This window comes from Neoarius graeffei, chromosome 6 (assembly GCF_027579695.1).
Source record: "Neoarius graeffei isolate fNeoGra1 chromosome 6, fNeoGra1.pri, whole genome shotgun sequence".
Taxonomy (NCBI): Eukaryota; Metazoa; Chordata; class Actinopteri; order Siluriformes; family Ariidae; genus Neoarius; species Neoarius graeffei.
Window position 1 is genome coordinate 743,222 of NC_083574.1, and position 22,389 is coordinate 765,610.

The 22,389-nt window shown below is 42.6% G+C and overlaps 2 protein-coding genes and 1 long non-coding RNA gene across 9 annotated transcripts in view; 2 read left to right on the forward strand and 1 right to left on the reverse strand.

The window, feature by feature from the left end:
• LOC132887650 (rho GTPase-activating protein 42-like) overlaps positions 1-1,797 on the forward strand; it is a 118,945-nt gene extending 117,148 nt beyond the window's left edge. For all 7 annotated transcript variants that reach the window (XM_060923119.1, XM_060923117.1, XM_060923118.1 and 4 more), the window contains one exon: positions 497-1,797. In XM_060923119.1, the coding sequence (XP_060779102.1) occupies positions 497-620 (124 nt within the window). In that variant the 3' untranslated portion in view covers positions 621-1,797. The remainder of the gene's footprint in view (positions 1-496) is intronic.
• Positions 1,334-15,075, reverse strand: pgr (progesterone receptor). Its single transcript, XM_060923123.1, has 8 exons — positions 13,829-15,075; positions 11,919-12,028; positions 11,186-11,302; positions 9,835-10,116; positions 7,864-8,008; positions 6,812-6,942; positions 4,167-4,324; positions 1,334-2,691 (listed from the first exon to the last, which is right to left on the reverse strand). Exons 1-8 carry the CDS (start codon positions 14,554-14,556, stop codon positions 2,536-2,538), a joined length of 1,827 nt encoding a protein of 608 aa, XP_060779106.1. The 5' UTR covers positions 14,557-15,075; the 3' UTR covers positions 1,334-2,535.
• A 183-nt stretch (positions 15,076-15,258) lies between these two features.
• The window catches only part of LOC132887652 (uncharacterized), a 44,438-nt gene continuing 37,307 nt past the window's right edge, over positions 15,259-22,389 (forward strand). Inside the window, exons 1-2 of the long non-coding RNA XR_009654865.1 lie at positions 15,259-15,338; positions 15,618-15,678. This is a non-coding gene — a long non-coding RNA (uncharacterized LOC132887652). The remainder of the gene's footprint in view (positions 15,339-15,617; positions 15,679-22,389) is intronic.

Here is a 22,389-nt window from a genome sequence, read left to right on the forward strand (position 1 = left end):
TTTCTGACAGATTTCTTCTTTTCAAAACTGTTCGTCTGTTACACTGAAAGATATTTAGCAAGTTGCCAAACAGGAAGTGAGCTCATGTCTCAGTCATTCTTTGGTCAATTGATATGAAACCTGTTTCCATGGCAACTATACCCTCCTCTGCTTGGCCCCCTCATCACTGCTTGCATCTATATTATTAATAGTAGCTGGAGTAGTATTTAATAATTTAAGAAATTAAGCAAAAAAAAGTTTCCAAAATGGAATGAAATAAAACGGCTAAAAGTTGAACATATTTTATTTATTATTGTTTTATTTTTAATAGTTTCTAATTTGGGTTGGAGTTTTGTTTTGGGTTTTTTTTGTTCTTGTGATTTATTGGCTGTTTTTGTTTGTCATTTCTGAATCTTGTTCCAGTTAGGTTACGATTTCCCAGTTACGGTTCAGTGTTATGTCACACAGTCCCTGCACCGCCTGGCCTTCATTAACTCCGGTACTGTGTGTTCTGCAGTGTACCCTTCAGTGGAACCCGGCTGGCTCCAGGCCACATACGAGGGCAAAACAGGACTCGTCCCCAAAAACTATGTGGTTTTCATCTGAGCCCACTCACGGAGCCCACGTCCAGCGTGTCCTGATGGAGTAGATGGTGTGTAGAGCTCATCATTGTGAAAATGGTTGATCTCTGGAGCTGTAACAGTCGGTGAGGTCACTGAGGTTCTATTCAAAGCGTCCTGCTGTTCTTCAGCCTCAGGATTGTTTTAGCATAAAGCTCTTAGTGTTATAATGTTTTATAAGCACTCATTCATCTGTAGGGGTTTTTTACCTTTTTAATCTGTAGTGAAAGTCTGTGTCTTGTTAAATCTGGTAACCATAAGGTTTTATTACATCATCTAAAAAAAACCCAGTAAAGTGAAGTGACTGCAGATGTTACTGACCTTCAGAAGTTTTAACATTTGCTCCACTCAGAAATACAAGGCGTCTTTTTCCCCCAAATAAAAACAGCGGATGAGGTGACTGATGTATGAATCCAGAATGATTGACAGGTGAGAAGGTGTTTTGGACTCCCTGATATTACTTGACCCCTGGAAGCCCCGCCCCCTTCCTCTATCTCACATTAGTAATCTCGTCTCGATTTTCTCAATGGAAACATACAGTGAAGCGACGTCCTCACATTCTGTCCCAGGAGACAGATGCGAAATAAAATCTAAGTGTGTGTTCTGCTTCCTATCGCTAACATTACACACACACACACACACACACACACACAGCTCAACGCAACACATCACTGCTCACAGCCTCACACACACACACACAGCGTCACTTCAACACGTTTGTTTATTTATTAGCATCAGAAACCATTTTTGGTTCATAGAAACATTTCTAGTGTCTTCATCTTAACTCAAACAGATGAGCAGCACCGCACACACACACACACACACACACTCCCATCTCCACTTTACTGATTTGTGAAAGGCTGAGATTGAAAACGTGCCTCATTTTTCCTCCATTATTCCTCTTCAGACTGTTCTCACTCTTTCGCGTGCAGCATGAGGAACCCGTTCTGATGCAGTTTCATTCTCTCGTGTTTTTGTCACCGATATTGTTCACATTTTATTGCTGTAACTTGTAAGAAAAATGCACATGGTCTTGTTGCCGTTATCCATGCAGTCTTTAATCAGGTGTTGGAACTGAACAGGTGAAGTGATTGAACTGAACAATGCCTTATCACTGTGTTAGGGTTTTTTTTTTTTTTTGCTTGTTTTCACACGTGTGAACGTTTTACTGTCAATAAATTTCTACACCATAACCTCATTATGTTGTACAGTCCTAATAACTTTGAGCAACATGCACAAAAAGAAAACAACACACACTCATCATCAGTTACACTTCCAGCCTTCTGGAGAGGAAGAAGACGGCGGCGCAGCCCGGCGCCAGGATCTCCGTGTACTTTTCCATTTAAATGCAGAGGAATGTGACACAACCTTGACTTATGGTGCTGGAATGATCCTCCCTCCATTGCCAGGTCTGCTGAGTTCAGGTCCCGGAAATGACAAGCCTTACATAATCTCTTTAACAACATTCAACACATTCACGCCACACAACCCGTGCGTTTTATTCTGTTGTCCTGATGAATGTTAAAATACGCAGGATGACCCCCTGTACCGCTGATACGGAGACACAGGAGACACTTTCAGAGATTGGTGTGAATTGGTTGCTGTGAATTCATTCTTTCTTCATCAGGGCTGGACTCCTCCTTTATAAAAGCCGTGAAAGAAGAAGTGTAACGTTTAAAGTGCTGTTTAGTCGTAAATTTGTCTTCACCACGGAATTATACTGTAGGACTGAGATTCCTCAGAGAGACGGTTACAGAAAACATGAAAGTTTTATCTTTACTTCGAACTAAACATCAGAACAAAAGCAGGGATTGAACCATTACACATCTCATGGAGAAAGAGCATTTAAAAAAAAAAACACACGTTTCTCCCAGATCACGTCACTGAGCTGAATGGCACTCGTCCATTTCCCACAATCCACTGCTCTGTCATGACATCATTTCCCATGAAAGAGGAGGGGCCTGACCATGCCGGCCAGAACCTTCGGGAGCTGTGACGCAATGACCTCCGACATCATCTCGGGAAACTCCACCTTCATGCTCTCAGCCTGGATGAAGGTGCTGAGACAGTAAAGGTTGACCTTCTTCACTATCTGCACACACACACACACACACACACACGAGTGACGCAAACTTTAGCACATTATCTCACACACACACACCACACATACGTTCCATCAGTGCTGTATTTGCAGAATCAGGCCAGAACATGTGCGTGTAATTCCAGGGAGTGATAAAGTGAGGTGTGTTTATCTGAGTGATGGAACAGCGAGTGATAATCAGCTGATTATTCTACAGAATTCATATCTGCTCTCTGATATCTACAGAAAAAAATGAAACAGCTTGGATTACTTTACCATTTAATAATACTCTCTCTCTAATATATATATACACACACACACACACACACACACACGGGGCTGCAAAAGTAGGTATACAGTAATGAAAAACAAATTCTAGTATTAAATGAAACCTCACACTATTATTATAATAATGGAATAATCTTTACTGTATACCTACTTTTGCAGCCCCCTGGAGATACAGCTTTCCCTTTACATTCATTTAAAGAAGTATCGTAATGTATGAAATAAAATAATGTATAATAAATTTTCAGTTTTTAGAAAATCCATGTCTGTTTTCTGCAGCGTGAATAAATCTGTGTTTACTGTCTTTTAAATGTAAAATTATAGAAGTATTTTTAAAAAGGGGCGGCACGGTGGTGTAGTGGTTAGCGCTGTCGCCTCACAGCAAGAAGGTCCGGGTTCGAGCCCCGTGGCCGGCGAGGGCCTTTCTGTGCGGAGTTTGCATGTTCTCCCCGTGTCCGCGTGGGTTTCCTCCGGGTGCTCCGGTTTCCCCCACAGTCCAAAGACATGCAGGTTAGGTTAACTGGTGACTCTAAATTGAGCGTAGGTGTGAGTGTGAGTGTGAATGGTTGTCTGTGTCTATGTGTCAGCCCTGTGATGACCTGGCGACTTGTCCAGGGTGAACCCTGCCTTTCACCCGTAGTCAGCTGGGATAGGATCCAGCTCGCCCGCGACCCTGTAGAACAGGATAAAGCGGCTACAGATAATGAGATGAGATGAGATTTTTAAAAAGACTGCTCCTGCTGTAGACTCTGAGAAAAAGGTTCTTGGAGGTTCTGAGCTTCCTGAAAGGTTCCACCAAGACCCTGAAGATCCCAGTGAAAATGTCTCATTTGCTCAGAGAGACTTTTCATGAAGTCTTCGTCTTCTTCAGGTAAAGTGCTGAATAATTCTCAATAAAATAATTTATTTTCAAATCAACAAATATTTCACTTTACCCTTTATTTATAGAGAACCGTATTCATTTATTTTTATTTATATTCATAGTTTGATAATTACATAACTGAAGACTCCCTATAGATCGGATCATATAGACTGTGTGTTTTGGCAGAGGTATGACCTTGACAGCTGCTGTGACTGTAAACAAACAAACAAACAAACAAACAAACACACTGTACACAGATAAATGTTTCTGTTTATGAAGTTCTGGGTCATGTGACGTGATGTAATGCTGTGGTATGTGACGTGGCGTTGTGTTTATGTACCTCATGCATGGAGTCCATGAGTTTGGTGAGATGGTAGAAGCGCTGTGAGCTGCCCACCACGCCCTTCTCCTTCATCTGCACGGCTTTACTCAGCTCTCGGACGTAGTTCTGTCTCATCTCATCAAACTGGCTTTGACTCTTCAAACCCTCTAAAGGAACTGAAAAGCAAAAACACCTAACATTAACGTCATGTGTTCTTGCATTGTTTTATATTCCTTTATTTATACAATCGCAATTCTGGACTGTGATTGGTCAGAAGGTGTTGATTAATTATCTGTGGTTGAATGCTTGAATCTGATTGGTCAGAAGGTGTTCGTTATTTCGGTGTAACAGCACACGGAGTTCCAGCTGTAACATGAACGTTAACATCCTCGTTCTAATACACTCTTGTTTCTATAGTAACTGCTCATACACAGGGGCGTGTCCAGTGGACACACCACATAAACTACTCATAAATAAATTTAAAAACTGGTTGTTTACCAAAGTAATTAATAAAAGTAATAACAAACCGCATTTGTTTTGTCTGTGAACGGACTTATTCCACAGATGTTCCACATCATTAAATGTAACTATAAATGGATAAAAACTGTAAGGTGTCATTCTTTAATAAATACATTATTTTACTCCAAAAGCACAACAGCGAGTTTATTATTGAACAAAAGTTCCATTAATTCCTTTTATTCCATTAATCCTGTCTCTCCTGTCTCTTTACTGTCTCACACACACAGTGTTCATGTTTTTCTGATAAACAGATGATGACTTGATGATTAGGGGCGGCACGGTGGTGTAGTGGTTAGCGCTGTCGCCTCACAGCAAGAAGGTCCGGGTTCGAGCCCCGTGGCCGGCGAGGGCCTTTCTGTGCGGAGTTTGCATGTTCTCCCCGTGTCCGCGTGGGTTTCCTCCGGGTGCTCCGGTTTCCCCCACAGTCCAAAGACATGCAGGTTAGGTTAACTGGTGACTCTAAATTGAGCGTAGGTGTGAATGTGAGTGTGAATGGTTGTCTGTGTCTATGTGTCAGCCCTGTGATGACCTGGCGACTTGTCCAGGGTGAACCCCGCCTTTCACCCGTAGTCAGCTGGGATAGGATCCAGCTCGCCTGCGACCCTGTAGAACAGGATAAAGCAGCTAGAGATAATGAGATGAGATGAGACTTGATGATTAACCCTTTCAGATCTCTGGACTTTAATGTGACACAGTGAGTAAATCTGCCCTCTGTCCTTTACGATGATTCAGTTTCAGCACCAGGTTTGTTCAAGTCACATTTCAGATTAAATATTTTCTCAGTGATCTTTTATTTATGTTATGAAGGTACAGCCCCATTTCCAAAACACTGGGACGCTGTGTAAAACGTCAATAAAAATATAATATGGCGATTTTCAAATCGTGGAAATTCTGTACTTCATTGAAAACAGGACAGAGATGACATATCGAATGCTGAGACTGAGAAATCTCATCTCATTATCTGTAGCCGCTTTATCCTGTTCTACAGGGTCGCAGGCGAGCTGGATCCTATCCCAGCTGACTACGGGCGAAAGGCGGGGTTCACCCTGGACAAGTCGCCAGGTCATCACAGGGCTGACACATAGACACAGACAACCATTCACACTCACATTCACACCTACGCTCAATTTAGAGTCACCAGTTAACCTAACCTGCATGTCTTTGGACTGTGGGGGAAACCGGAGCACCCGGAGGAAACCCACGCGGACACGGGGAGAACATGCAAACTCCACACAGAAAGGCCCTCGCCGGCCACGGGGCTCGAACCCGGACCTTCTTGCTGTGAGGCGACAGCGCTAGCCACTACACCACCGTGCCACCCTCATGATTCTTCTTCTTATTTTTCTTCAAGACTTGGACGTTTTTGAGGTGGTTCCCATGGGCGAAAACTCATGAAATTTGGTATGACATCAGTCCTGGCCACTGCTACTCAGGGTTAGAGGCTTGACGCCAGGTGTATCCAGGGAGCTCCATAGCACCCCCACATGTCATTTGAGACTTCTGCCTGGTATATAGTTTCACCTACCTGTGTCAAATTTGGCAGGTGTGTGGGGAGCCCCAAGACAAACAAAACTATAAGGTGCATTGTATTCGCCAACAGGAAGTGAGTTATTTTGGGTTTTGATAAGCTACATTACAGGCATTTAGCAGACACGCTTATCCAGAGTGACATACAACATAGCATATTCCTGCTGGTCCAGGGGACCAACCCAGCGATCTTTTGGTCCCAAAGCTGCTTCTCCAACCATTAGACCATGGCTTTTAACGTTCTCCTCCCAGGCAGTTTGTTGGATTCATGCCAGATTTGGTATAGCAGAGGGGCTCGGGCCCTTCAGCGCTGCTTCATATTTTATATTTAAGTGATGAAACCACACAGTCAGTACACAATAACGGTTTGGTGACGCTGGCGAGGCTCATCACGTTCACGTGACCCTGCAGTGAATCACTCTTATCTGAACACCTCCTCAACCTCCTGCTCCGTCTCCTATCAGCTCTAAAGCCTCAAAATGGTACACCGTGTTATTTTAGACTGAAAAGTAGGTCAGTCTCAGAGGTGAGATCAGATCAGGTTTATTAGGACTGCTATGAAGAAAACGGAGGCTGTTTGTTTGTTTGTTTGTTTGTTTGTTTGTTTGTTTGTTTACCAGTGCTGAGCAGCATTAGGGCCTTCATGCACAGGAACTCCTCCCTGCTGAGCTGCAGCCTCGCAAACTCCTGAGGGATCACCTGCATGGCCACGCACAGGTCGTATATCGGAGTCATCCTCAGCCGGTCACTACAGACACAAAAGACCAGGAACCGTAAGAGGAAGATTTCATGACTGCTCAGGATTCTATCACTGACATGTCAAATGCAAACGTCTCTGAGAAAAAAAATGATTCTAGAATGTAATTAAATTTGAAACGTCGTACAAAACAGTTCTGGCCCTGATTTAGTGACGTGTAAAAACATGCAGACATAATAAACAGGAATAAAAGGTTCTACAGATGACGAGTTTTTCACACAAACAAAACGGCACATGTCCATTTTCATGTCTGACCAAATAAATTAGATGTAAAAGTGTAAACTTGAGAGGACTAAGTTTTAATCCTGACAGCGTTTGATCAGTATTATACCTTCGCATCTCCAAATGACCCGAGTGTGTATTATAATTAAGAGTTAATATAAAAGTTGGTTTGTTTAAAACAGCAGTGAAATAAAGTCTGTGGAAAACGTTTTCATTCGCACGGACCTTATGAACACAACACACTCTTTATTTGGGGTTTTTTTTTCCTTTGTATTTGATTTTTTTGATGCAGCCCATTACTCACACGTGTCTAACTTCAGGTTGTGTCTGACTCTTTCACGAGTGTCTTAGAGATCTGAAGTCTCCACGGCGTCCAAGAATAAATCTCACACACACTGTTTCCTCTCAGACTTTCCACACGAGGTCATTCAGACAATTATTATTTGTAAATCATTCAAAACTTTTAAATAAATTATTCCTTGTTAGTTAAGAAAATCACTTCATCTGGAAAGAGTCAGTAACATAAACGCAACACTCACTGCCAGAAGAACATCCATTAGAACAACATGTACAACTTGTGATGATCAAAACAATATAAAGCGTTATGAGGTCATGAGTTTAATATTGAACCAAACAGCGTCACGTTGATTATCTTGACGAGGTCAGGTGGGCTTTACTGATCAGACTTACTGGCTGAGGATGAGGTCAGGAGCAAAGTACATGAAATCAGAGGAGACGTTCTGGAAGGTTCTCCAGCCCAGAGAGAACACCAGCAGGTTCATCCACGAGTACTGGATCAGGGTCATCTGATCACTGATGTGTAAATTGCGGAAACCTTACAAACAAAACAACAAGCATTAAACTCATAAGAAATATTTTCTGTTTAATCTGGTTGTCATCACTGAGTCTCTTCCTGTAATGTCTCACAAAGTTGTTTGCACTTGTAGAGGATGTTAGACACTCCGAATATGACCCCATCACCCCTGTCTTATCCACACTGCATTGGCTCCCAGTCAAATTTCGTATTGATTATAAAATACTACTATTGACCTTTAAAGCACTGAATGGTCTCGCACCACAGTACCTGAGTGAACTTCTGCTCCTCTATGACCCGCCACACCTACTTAGATCAAAAGGTGCAGGCTATCTGCTGGTACCTCGTATAGTGAAGGCTACATCAGGGGGCGGAGCCTTTTCTTACAAAGCCCCACAGTTATGGAACAGCCTTCCAAGTAGCGTTCGGGAATCAGACACAGTCTCAGTGTTTAAGTCTCGGCTGAAAACAGATCTGTTTAGTCAAGCCTTGTGTTAATGGTGTTTATGAGGTAAAGGAGTAGATCTGGAGGATCCTCAGACAGAGTGTTTTGGTAAACTGGGATGTATGGATGCTGTGTCGTGGTCCCCCCCCCCCCCCCCCCCCACTCTCACCAGAGTCTCTGCTTGCACTCAGCACAAAATGGTCACTGTTCTTAACCATTAGGTGACAAGGGTCATACCCAACAACCTGTGTTTCTCTCTCTCCCTCTATTACATGTTGATCTTGAGATACCAGTGATGCTGAACCTCTCCTGCTCCTTGGACCTGCCTGATCCATTGTGATGCCCTACTTCTAGCTGAGGTTCTCATCACTTCACTCCTGTAGAGGACGGCCCCCATATGGACAGTCTACAGATACACAGTTAGAAGACGCTCTGGACACCACAAGGTTTAAACAAGTCCAGAGACTGAGGTCACTTTCATTTGTGTTCCAGAAACATTTCTGTGTTGAATTTGGTGTATATGTGAGACCTCTGTGTTGTTGAAAGATCTACAGCCAAGGTGTAACGTCCTGGCAGAAATAACCAGGTTTCGAGCTAAAATATAAATATCTTGACACTTGTCTGAACTTATGATGCCAACAATCGTTACAGGAGCATCAGCTCTAGAGCGTCAGTGATCCAGCAGGTCTTCATTTTCTTTGTCTTTGACTGGAAAGTCGATCAAATTTGAGATGTGTCAATAATTATGAAGCTGATTAAAGATATTTACGGAATGACGGCTGTAACAGGTGACGTGTAAGTGATGAAGATGTGATGAGCTGTGGCATTCTTCGTGCCCTTGCCATGGCAGCATTAGCATCAGCTTTAACACTGACGTGAGTGAAAAATGCTGATGTACAGATCAGTTTACAATATTATTTATTTTATTATTTATATAAAGTGAAAATGAGCAGTTCGTCTTGTAGACACGGAGCTGGATGTCGTCTGTAATGTGATTATATAATATCAGTGTCACTCTCCGTGTTATTCATCGCTAACTGAACATTAAAATCCATTTTTATTACAGAACGTGTTGCTTCTTCTGCGAGGAAATGATACGCAAGTGTTGTAATCCATCTTGTGTGTCTTTCTCCTACTGTTCGCCTCCATCACCAATCTGAACCGCTGTTATCACCAACTGGTTTCATGTAAGGGATTTGATCGGCCTTTAATTTCGTCCCACACATCAGTTTGGATTTGCCCTCCGACCTGGACATGGTTCTCTCTTTCACAAAAAATCATAAACCTCACCTGCCTTCATCACACAACCACCACAAAGACGTGTCGTGTCAGTGTAAGGCTCTGCGGTGAACCGTAATCAGGAACAGTGTGTGTCTCTGAGTGGATACAGAGGTCGCCAAACCTGGTAAAGCCTTGGACCAGCGTACGATCCACAGCAACTGTCTCTCACACAGTCTGTTCAGGCTGTTCAGGAGCAGATGTGGCAGTTCAGCTTGGGAGTTATCAAAGCCAGAGTAGACCATCTCGGGTTCAATGTTCTCAAGGATGTTTATAAACTGAGGTGAAAACTGCAGCTCTTGGATCCCAGGAACACATGACATGGAGGCCAAAGTGTGACCCTGGAACATCAGGGACGGGCCTAGACCCATAGCCTTCAGAACACCAAATCTCTTCAACTTACGACCTGTGAGAGAGAGACACACACACACACACACACATTTCATGTGCAAAAAAATGTGAGCAATTCTATAGAAGGACCATTCATAGGTTCCCCAAAGAACCTTTTAATCCATAGGTTTTAAACATTGCTATTGATGCCACACTGAAAAAAAAAAACATTTTTCACCAAAAACAGCTTTGATGTAAACATTTGTGGTACAAAGTGTTTCATAAGTTTTCACCCCCTTTGAACTTTTCCATGTTGTGTCACATGACAACCTGGAACCGAAATGGACTTTCTGGGATTTGATATTGTGAATCTACACAAAATAGCCCTCAATATATAAATATAGTTTACATAATTAAAATAAATTGTGACTGCATAAGTATTCACCCCCACTGCTGGTCAAATTTCCATCAGAAGTGAAAGAACATTGTTGAATGGAGTCAATCTGTTCAATTAAATTGTCACATGACCTCAACATGAAGACGCCTGAACCTGGACATTCAAACTGTGAAGCATGGTGATGGTAGCGTCATGTTTAGTGTTCTCCTTTTCCTGTTGGCTCTGACTAATCCCTTCTTTACCTGCTGACTGACTTTCGGTGGACGAGCTCCTCTGGCTCACAGTTCTGTCATATTCTTTACATTAATAACAGATTTAATGTCGGGATTTTTTTTTAATGATTAAACCCTGACTGATACTCTTCCAGAACTTCATCCCAGACTTTTGATCACTCCTTGCTCTTCATGACTCTGTGCGTTTATGTATTTTCTCTCACAAACTTTTTAAAATGATTATTTTTACGTCACTAAAAATTTCAGTATCTGGAAACACATGAGCAAGTTATACTGGTTCACTGAGCAAACAAGAAACGCTCAGTCGGATCTCTTGCATTGTAATTTAACCAGAAAGTTAGTCATTGTGCTTTTACTTCTGATTGAATTTTGGGAACTTGTTTAGATCGTATTTACTCTCTGTAATAACTGAACTGATACTGTCTCATATATTAAAGTACATTCAGTTCTTCTGATGTAAATCAATCAGGAGGTGAAGAGGAGCAGCACACTGGGGTCACACACGGAAAAGTTACCTCCAAGCATCATCCCGGCCTGGTAGCATTTTCTGAGACGACACGCAGGACAGTTTTTCCTTCTGATCTTATCCACAATGCAGTCGTTCCGCCCGGCGCACAGATAGTTATGGTGTCCTTCACAAAAGTGAAACCATCGTTAACATCCAGATAAAGGAAACTCCCTCATTTTACTGTCTGTGTACTGTACCTCCCAAAACGTAAATGCAAGTATGTCCTTTTGAAATCGCAATTTAATGAGCAATAAAGATTTTGAGGATAAGAAGGAAGAATGAGGAAAGAGCAGAGGGAGACAGTGAGAAGGAGAGGAGGTGAGCTAGATGGAGGCGAAGCTGAAAGAACAGAGTGACATGGTCATGGTCAGACATTGTGGCTCTGACATATCTGTCTTTAGAAGATACAGAGAATAACAAGTGCGCAAAAGAGAACATGGTGAACGATGGCACATGTGATAGACGAGTGACTGAGCGAGACTCAGTGTACAGATGATTCACGGAGCTCAGACATTTCTGCTGCACAGATTACACAACATTAACAACACAAAATGACCTCACGAGGACTTTAGTTGGTTTGGGATCTCTAATACATTTCTAATTTTCTGCTCATGATTGCAGCGATGCTCAAAACACTTCAGATCATAACATGCACTGATTATCGTCACTGATCTGGATGTTGCTGCTGTTGTTTATTTTCTCACCGTCTCCTTTTCCCACCACGTTCCTCTCACCCTTACCTTCCACAGCTCTCTTGAAGAACACCTTGCAGCTTCCACATGTCAGGACTCCGTAGTGGCAGCCTGAAGCCTCGTCTCCACATATCACACACGCTCTCTGTGCATGTACACTACACACAGATCACACACACACACACACTGAGGATTTAGACTTCAATCCATTAAAAAAAAAAACAGTCATCACACTGAAGATGCCATAAAAGAGTTCTGCAGGGCGAGGCTGATTTAATCTGGTTAAAAAATACATATGAGGGGGCATTGTGGATAAGGTGCCATACCATAAATCCGGGGACCCGGGTTCGATTCCGACCCGAGGTCATTTCCCGATCCCTCCCCGTCTCTCTCTCCCACTCATTTCCTGTCTCTACACTGTCCTATCCAATAAAGGTGAAAAAAGACCAAAAAAACCTTTAAAAAAATAAATACGTGTGTGTTTACAGCTTTACCTCTGACTGTTACAAATCATTGACACTGGAGACTCCTTCCCTAAATGTTAAATAAACATCTCACTCGATCAGTGATGACATGTTTTTAACCTGTTTATTAACAGTGTTGCATCTGCTGGACACGCCCCTGTAAATGAGCTGTTACTATGGAAACCATAACGTATTAGAACAAGTGCATTAATATAAACCTGCACTACTGTCAGAGCTGCTGTTAGAGAGAATTAATCAACACCTTCTGACCAATCAGGTGATCTAAGACTTTCCCAAAAGACATTTCGCCTCAACAAAACAACCTGAAAATGAATTCAAACTCTAATCAGAATAAATTATTTTAGAGCTCATCCATTTTTTGTTCCCTGCTCACTTCCCTGCTTGTTTTTATTTGTCTGTTTGTTCTCTCCATCCTGCTCTCTCTCTCTCTCTCTCTCTCTACCTGTTCATCTCATCTGCTTCCACTCCCATCTTCCGCTCTGTGTTTCTATGATCACAGACACGAACAAACAGCAAGTGTTCACAGCGTGTAGCTGACTGCTGAAGGATCTGAAGATGTTTACCATGAAATAAAACACGCATTACAGGCGTGATGTCCACCTTCACATTCATCATCATGATGCTCACGACTCCTCTGTTCTTTAAAGGAATGTTCTTATCCCAGTTATCAGGCTGCAGGATATCTAACACCAGGATCAGTAATGTTCAGGAACATGCTACATTTTCATTTCATCTGCAATAAAACATAAATCTGAAGACAATTTGGGTGCTTTTCACTGTAGTGCTCCTACTTTTATCAGCTTTTACACTTATAAAACCATCGGAGGAATAAAACTGATTTGGAAAACGTAATATTTTTGTGGCTGAAATAACATCAGGACAGAAGGTAGCACTGAGGACACACAGACATGTAGTTTTGATGACAGTCTACAGCACAGGTTCCCTGGAGAACGCCCCGTCCCGTCCCGCACAGGTTAGTCTTTCTCTGCTCTAATACACTTTGTTCAGTTCACTCGGGACTGTTAATGAGCTGATTAGCTGAATCAGGTGTTTTGGGGCTCACTGTGCAGGAATGGCTGAAGTGCCCTTCAGTAAGGCACCGAACCTCCAACTGCCCCCCAGGCTGCTCTGGGCACGGTGTACGTCTCTTTGGATAAAAGTGTCTGCTCAATGCCTGTAATGTAATGTAATGTAATGTAATGACAGGGTCTCAGGTACCAGGGTTGAGAACTAAAGACCTCTAAACAAATGTAAAGCTGTTTAAACCCCAGTTTAGTTGAGTTTTCCTGAAAATATTAAAAAGAAAACTACAGAATGTTCATTTTCGCCCTTACAGATCCTTAATTTAAGTTGAAATCTGTGCGTTTGAAGGCCGCAGGGTCTGCTCGAAGCTATGATGTGTAAATGTGAGGTCCGTGGGCCTGTGCGGGTTCATAAAGCGGTGCGTAAAGACGCGGCCTGTGCGCCACTCACCTCGGGAAGGCGCTGAACACCGCGGGAGCGCGCTGGAGGAAGCCCGAGCCGTGGAGGCCTTCCTGCGGGGAGAAACCCACCTGACCGGGCCGCTCCTCAGCCAGCGCGGCGGAGAACCACAGGTGCGGGTCCCATCCTCCCATCTCAGTCTTACACACCCCCGCCGAGTCAAAGCCGAGCGCAGCGGCCGCCTCGGGCTTCATCTGGGACAGAGGCACTAGTGCCCCCGGGTGAGGAATATCCACCATGACGCCCGAGCCGGAGTCCATGAAGGGCGGCTGGACCGAGCCGAGGTTCGCGGTGACCCCATCCAACACCTCGGCGTGCTGCGGGATGTCGAAGGCGGCGCGCGGAGGCGCGGAGATCAGCGCCGGTTCCCGCTCGTCTTTAATAAACTTACACGCGTCTGTGGGGCACAGTCCTAAGGTCGTGCTCTCCTTGAGTGGGAACATTTTGTCCGTGATGTCCTCCCACGGTCCCGGCTCGATCTTCAGAAAGTCCTCGGTGCGCTCCCGGCTCGCGCTGCCGGTGAAATCAGCGCCGGTGTTCGGGGCGGAGAGAGCGCACAGCGGCTCCACGTCCCCGAAGTTCCGCGCGAGGCAGGACAGACGGGCCACATCCGGGCCGCTCTTCCCCTGGCCGAAGCTCACCTCCGTGTACTTCTCCATCACATCGGTCCCCCGGTGGCTGTCCGAGGGCCCCGTCATCGTGCTGCCCACCGGTTCCATGGGGCCGCAGCGCTCCTTCTGTCCCACAGCGTTTCAGAAGAGCTCGGGTCCGCGGATCCTGCGCTGGAGCCACACTCGAGCAAGGACCTTCCCCTGAAACACCCCCTCCTTGTGGTGAAAACCTGGTGCACAGACTTCAGGCACCAGTTCACTTCTCTAAAAGTGGGTCTGTCTCTCAAACCGAACCGAGTTCTTCAGCTTTCAGCAAAATCACGCACAGACTACTGTTCGTGCGTAATTACAAATTATTCTTACAAATTATTATTATTATTATTACCAAATAATATTTAAATATTAAAAGACAGCTTGGCTTCACCAGGCCTCATCACACAGACTCCTTCTCTTCCTGACAGAATCAGATCCCAAATTTAAATCTGAAGTCCAGTTTCCACATGAAGAGATCATCCTGGAGAACTCGAACCCGATACATCAGTGGAGTTCAGACAGAAACGGTTCCTAAAGTTTCCAGAGAGTGGAAGCTGAACGCACAGAGCAGGAGTGTGAGTCTCTGAGCTCAATCTCTCTCACACACACTGAGAGAGGTCGGACTTCCTGTCTGTCTCCACACCACTGCATTTCCTCCACACAGTCAAATACATCACACCTGATTGGTTTGGGGTGGGTTTTGTTTTTTGATACAAAAACTGCTCATGTTCAACCTGACATTCGACATTCACTTAATTCATATCAATATGAATCTCATATTGATTCTCATTCGCACTCTTACTTCTCTTTATTATATGAAGTTTACCTCCGAGTGGTGAGTGGATTTATCACGAGTGGTGAGTGAAAGATTGAAATATTTTCAACACAAGAAGATAAACTTCATATCTTCACACCACTGTGTAATGTTCTTTATATTATATGGAAACATTCACAAACAAAAACTGTGCAGCTTAATCAAAACAATTCAGTGATTTCCTCACGAGTGAAGATTTTGGAAAATATGTTACTCAATGTTCCGGATGTAGTTCATATGAAAATACAAGCGACATATTTCCCAGTGAAACGCTCATGTCGATGTGTACAGTATCACTGACAGGTGTGTCTCTACACTGTAGGACAAAACTGAAGACATCAAAACTATGAAAATAACATCTGGAACACATCTGGAATTATGAGGTAAACAAAAAAAGTGTTAACAAATGAAAAGTTTGATATTTTAGATTCTTCAGTGTATCCAGTGTTTCCCTTGATGACTCTTTGTACACTGTTGTCATTATCTTAGCCAGCTTCATGAGGGAGTCACCTGGAATGCTTTTTAAAGAACAGGTGTGTCTCATTAAAAGGTAATGAGTGGATGAGTTTCCTGCTGCCTTAATGCATCTGAGATCAAGCAGTAAATAGTAAAAATACAGTACATAAATAGCCCTATTCAACACCACGACTGCAGTAATCCATATAATGTCAAGAACTGAACAACTAAGTAAAGAGAAATGACAGCCATTATTACTTTAAGACGTGAAGGTCTGTCAGTCTGAAAAATTGCAAGAACTCTGGATGGATCTTCAAGTGCAGTTGCTAAAACCATGAAATCCTCTGATGAAACTGGCTCAGGACAGGAAGACTAAGACTGACCCTGCTGCAGAGGTATCAGAGTTACCATCCTCAGAAATCGCCAACATCACCATTGAGAGCCGACATGAATGCGTCACAGAGTTTGAGTATCAGACACACCTCAATATCACCTGTTTGGAGGAGAGTGCGTGAATCAGACCTTCACAGTCGAATTACTCAGTGCGTTTACATGCACATAGAGAAAATCGAATTTCTGCCGTTGCTCGACTGAAATCGAAGTTCTAAATGGCATGGAAACACCTTAGCTCAGCTGAAATTGAACCGAACTTGATTTCTCGTAATTGAGCTACACGACCTAGATTATGCGATTTTTGCCGAGCTACTTAGTGCATGTAAACCCTATCAAGCTATGGAGTCGAGCTGCTTACTTCAGCACTGCCCCTTCCGGAAGTGACGAGTGACGAGACCATAAGCGGGAAACACAACAGCCTCGGTCGGCATGACAACAGTAGTAGCGAGCAGTAGAAGAGGTCAGGAGGAACAAACGAAGAAGAGAAAATGGCGAGCAGAAACATGCACTTCTGGAGCAATGAGGAGACAGAGTTCATGCTCATTCAGCTTAAAGAGTTGAATATATTAAAATTCATGGACGGGAGAAAAACGCGCAATGGAGAACACGGAACTGATAACTTTGTTTACACTCTTGAATAGCTCTTCTTCATGACAACAACCAGAAGTGTACCAACACGATGGGGTGTGTAGCGCCACCTGTGGCTCGGGTGCACAATGCACCTCACACAATAGCTCGATTTCCTTGTGTGCATGTAGGATTGGATTTCTCTGGCACCCTGCTGGGACCTTCAGCTCGATTACCGACAGCAGCTCGATTTGGATGTGCATGTAAACGCACTGACTGTTAAAAAAACACTAGTGAGGTAGGACAATAACGAGGGAGCAGACGAACAGGCTAAACCGACTGTCTGCTAGCTGCACAGAGTCGTCACTCAGGGTCCACTACATCGAGACTGTGTCTGTTCCCCGAGCTCAACAAAAAAGTAGAAATATTCAGAGAGTTTGTTCCAGTAACCTAATCAATATAAAATTAGATCATACTAACTGTACAGCCACTGCCAGCACCTTTGATCTAACGGTGGGGCTATTAAATATTAGATCTCTTACATCTAAAGCGCGAATGGTTAATGAACTCATTACTGATCAGGAGTTTAATGTACTGTGTTTAACAGAAACACGGATTAAGCCAAATGAATATATAGCATTAAATGAAGCGAGTCCTCCTGGATACAGTTATATACACCAGCCTCGTCTAACTGGCAGAGGAGGAGGCGTCGCGGTTATTTATAACGATTATCTAGGTGTAACACACAAACCTGGTTATAAATTTAATACATTTGAAGTTCTTCATACTAATATAATGTATGTAGCCTCGAAAAATAAGTCTACCCAGTTAATTCCATTGCTTATTATTTACAGGCCCCCGGGGCCATATTCTGAGTTTCTTTCTGAATTTGCAGATTTTATCTCAGATCTGGTTATTTCCTTAGACAAAGCTTTAGTTGTCGGAGATTTTAATATTCACTTCGATAACCCAGAAGACCCTTTAAAAACAGCGTTTGTGTCCATCTTAGATTCAGTCGGGATTAAGCAGAATGTCATAGGACCGACCCATAATGGTGGTCACACCCTCGATCTAATACTAACATTCGGGTTAAACTTCCACAGTCTGAAGTTATCTCAGATCATTGTCTCATCTCATTCAAACTATGTCTGAGTAATAATATATGCACCTCACCACGCTACTGTATTAAACATACATTCACATCAACTACTGCACAGAGCTTTATAAATGATCTCCCAGAGCTGTCAACTTTGATTGGGTCACTGTCAGCCCCTGCAGAACTTGATCAGGCAACTGAATGCTTAGAGTCAACATTCCGCTATACTTTAGATAATGTAGCTCCTCTTACAGTGGCATGCAAAAGTTTGGGCACCCTTACTGAAAATGTCTGTTACTGTGAATAGTTAAGTGAGCAGAAGATGAACTGATCGCCAAAAGGCATAAAGGTAAAGACGACACATTTCTTTTCAGCGTTTTCTGCAAGATTTGCGTATTATTTTTGTTTTGTACAATTGGAGAGTGAAAAAAGAAAAGGAACACCATGCAAAAGTTTGGGCACCCCAATACATTTGAGTTCTCAGGTAACTTTTACCAAGGTTCCAGACCTTAATTAGCTTATTGAGCTGTGGCTTGTTCAAATTCTTCGTTAGGAAAGGTCAGATGATGCAGATTTCAAAGCTGTATAAATTCTCTGACTCCTCAAACTTGTCCCTAAAATCAACAGCCATGGGCTCCTCTAAGCAACTCCCTCGCATTCTGAATAATAAAATAATTGATGCTCACAAAGCAGGAGAAGGCTACAAGAACATAGCAAAGTGTTTTCAGGTAGCTGTTTCCTCAGATCGTAATGTTATTAAGAAATGGCAGCTAACAGAAACAGTGGAGATCAAGGTGAGATCTGGAAGATGAAGAAAACTTTCTGAAAGAACTGCTCGTTGGATTGCTAGAAAGGCAAATAAAACCCCCTGTTTGACTGCAAAAGACCTTCAGAAAGATTTAGCAGACCCTGGAGTGGTGGTGCACTGTTCTACTATGCAGAGACACCTGAACAAATATGACCTTCATGAGAGAGTCATCAGAAGAAAACCGTTCCTGCGTCCGAGCCACAAAATTCAGCGTCTGAAGTTTGCAAATGAACATCTAAATAAGCCTGATGCATTTTGGAAACAAGTCCTGTGGACTGATGAAATCAAAATAGAATTTTTTGGCCACAATGTGCAAAGGTATGTTTGGAGAAAAAAGGGTGCCAAATTCCAGGAAAAGAACACCTCTCCAACTCTGAAGCATGGGTGTGGATCCATCATGCTTTGGGGTTGTGTTGCAGCACAGGGCACATTTCACTGGTCGAGGGAAGCATGGATTCGAATAAATACAGTGCTGAGCGTAAATGAGTGCACTCCCTTTGAAAAGTAACATTTTAAACAATATCTCAATGAACACAAACAATTTCCAAAATGTTGACAAGACAAAGTTTAATATAACATCTGTTTAACTTATAATGTGAAAGTAAGGTTAATAATATAACTTAGATTACACATTTTTCAGTTTTACTCAAATTAGGGTGGTCCAAAAATAAGTACACCCCACAACAAAAACTACTCCATCTAGTACTTTGAATGGCCTCCATGATTTTTAATGACAGCACCAAGTCTTCTAGGCATGGAATGAACAAGTTGGCGACATTTTGCAACATCAATCTTTTTCCATTCTTCAACAACGACCTCTTTTAGTGACTGGATGCTGGATGGAGAGTGATGCTCAACTTGTCTCTTCAGAATTCCCCATAGGTGTTTGATTGGGTTCAGATCAGGAGACATACTTGGCCACTGAATCACTTTCACCCTGTTCTTCTTCAGAAATCCAACAGTGGCCTTAGATGTGTGTTTAGTCATGTTGGAAAAGTGCATGATGACCAAGGGCATGGAGTGATGGTAGCATCTTCTCTTTCAGTATAGAGCAATACATCTGTGAATTCCTGATGCCATCAATGAAATGCAGCTCCCTGACACCAGCAGCACTCATGCAGCCCCACATAAGGACGCTGCCACCACCATGTTTCACTGTAGGCACCAGGCATTTTTCTTTGTATTCCTCACCTTTGCGATGCCATACAGTTTTGAAGCTATCAGTTCCAAAAACATTTATCTTGGTCTCATCACTCCAGAGTATAGAGTCCCAGTAGTCTTCATCTTTGTCAGCATGGGCCCTGGCAAACTCTAGGCGGGTTTTTTTGTGCCTGGGCTTTAGGAGAGACTTCTTTCGTGGACGGCATCCATGCATGACATTCCTCTGCAGTGTACGCCGTATTGTGTTACGGGAAATAGTCACCCCAGTTTGGCTTTCTACTTCTTTAGATAACTGCAGTGAACTTGCATGCCGATTTTCTTCAACCCTTCTCATCAGAAGACGCTCCTGTCGAAGTGCTAACTTCCGTGGACGACCTGGACGTCTCTGTGAGATGGTTGCAGTTCCATCTTTCTCAAATTTTTGTACCACTTTTGCTACAGTATTCTGACTGATAAGTAAAGCTTTGCTGATCTTGTAGCCTTCACCTTTGTGCTGTAGAGAAATTATTTTCTTTGGGGAATTCTGAAGAGACAAGTTGAGCATCACTCTCCATCCAGCATCCAGTCACTAAAAGAGGTCGTTGTTGAAGAATGGAAAAAGATTGATGTTGCAAAATGTCGCCAACTTGTTCATTCCATGCCTAGAAGACTTGGTGCTGTCATTAAAAATCATGGAGGCCATACAAAGTACTAGATGTAGTAGTTTTTGTTGTGGGGTGTACTCATTTTTGCACCACCCTAATTTGAGTAAAACTGAAAAATGTGTAATCTAAGTTATATTATTAACCTTACTTTCCCGTTATAAGTTAAACAGATGTTATATTAAACTTTGTCTTGTCAACATTTTGGAAATTGTTTGTGTTCATTGAGATATTGTTTAAAATGTTACTTTTCAAAGGGGGTGCACTCATTTATGCTGAGCACTGTACCAGCAAATTCTGGAAGCAAACATCACAGCATCTGTAAAAAGTTGAAGTTAAAAAGAGGACGGGTCCTACAATAAGATGATGATCCAAAACACACCTCAAAATCTACAATGGAATACTTCAAGAGGCCCAAGCTGAAGGTTTTGCCTGGGCCCTCACAGTCCCCTGACCTAAACATCATTGAAAATCTGTGGATAGATCTCAAAAAAGCAGTGCATGCAAGACAACCCAGGAAACTTGTAGAACTGGAAGCCTTTTGCAAGGACGAATGTGTGAAAATCCCCCAGGTAAGAACTAAAAGATTATTAGCTGGTTATAAAAAGTCTTTATAAGCTGTGATACTTGCCAAAGGAGGTGTTACTAGGTAATAACCATGCAGGGTGCCCAAACTTTTGCTTCGGGCCCTTTTCCTTTTTTGTCATTTTGAAAATGTAAAAGATGAAAATAAAAAATTGCTTTTGCTTTAAATATTAAGGGAATGAGTCATCTTTAACTTTATGCCTTTTGGAGATCATTTCATCTTCAACTTGTTTAACTGTTCACAGTAACAGCAATTTTGACCAGGGGTGCACAAACTTTTGCATTCCACTGTAAATTGAAAATGGTCAGAGACAAAAAATTAGCACCCTGGTATAATGATGACACTCGCACTTTAAAACAGACCACTTGAAAATTGGAACGTAAATGGCGTCAAACAACATGTTCAAATTAGCTTGGAAGGAGAGCTTCCTGAAGTATAGAAAAGCTCTTAGTGCTGCGAGATCAACATATCTCTCCTCCCTAATAGAAGATAACAAAAATAATCCTAGATTCCTATTTAATACTGTAGCAAAATTAACCAGGAATAAGTCCACTATAGACACATGCACACCTGCAGTATGGAGTAGCAACGACTTCATGAATTTGTTTAATGACAAAATTGAGAATATCCAACAAAAAATTCAAACTACTAATTTAAGGTCAGTCAATGTAAGTGACCCTGTAGTTAACAATATAACTGTATCAGATCAGCAATTAGAATGTTTTACTCCCCTTAGAGAAACTGAATTACTTTCATTAATCTCGGCATCAAAAGCCCCAACTTGTGTACTAGATCCCTTACCTACACGTCTATTCAAACAGATAATACCTGAAGTAATTGAACCGCTTCTAAAAATAATAAATTCTTCTCTTACGATTGGCTATGTACCCAAATCCTTTAAACTAGCAGTTATCAAACCCCTGATTAAAAAACCTGACCTTGATCCCTGTCAGCTGTCCAATTATCGGCCAATATCAAACCTCCCCTTTATCTCCAAGATCCTTGAAAAAGCTGTGGCACAGCAGTTATGCTCATATTTACATAGGAATAACATCCATGAAATGTATCAGTCAGGATTTAGACCTCATCATAGCACAGAGACAGCACTGGTTAAAGTAGTAAATGCCCTACTGTTGGCGTCTGATCAGGGCTGTGTCTCGCTGCTTGTGTTGCTTGACCTTAGTGCAGCATTTGATACCATTGATCATTCCATTCTTCTGGATAGACTAGAAAATGTTGTGGGAGTTAAGGGAACGGCCCTCTCCTGGCTCAGGTCTTATTTAACTGATCGCTATCAGTATGTTGATGTAAATGGTGATATTTCTAGACGTACTGAGGTAAAGTTTGGTGTTCCACAAGGTTCTGTCTTGGGTCCACTGCTTTTTT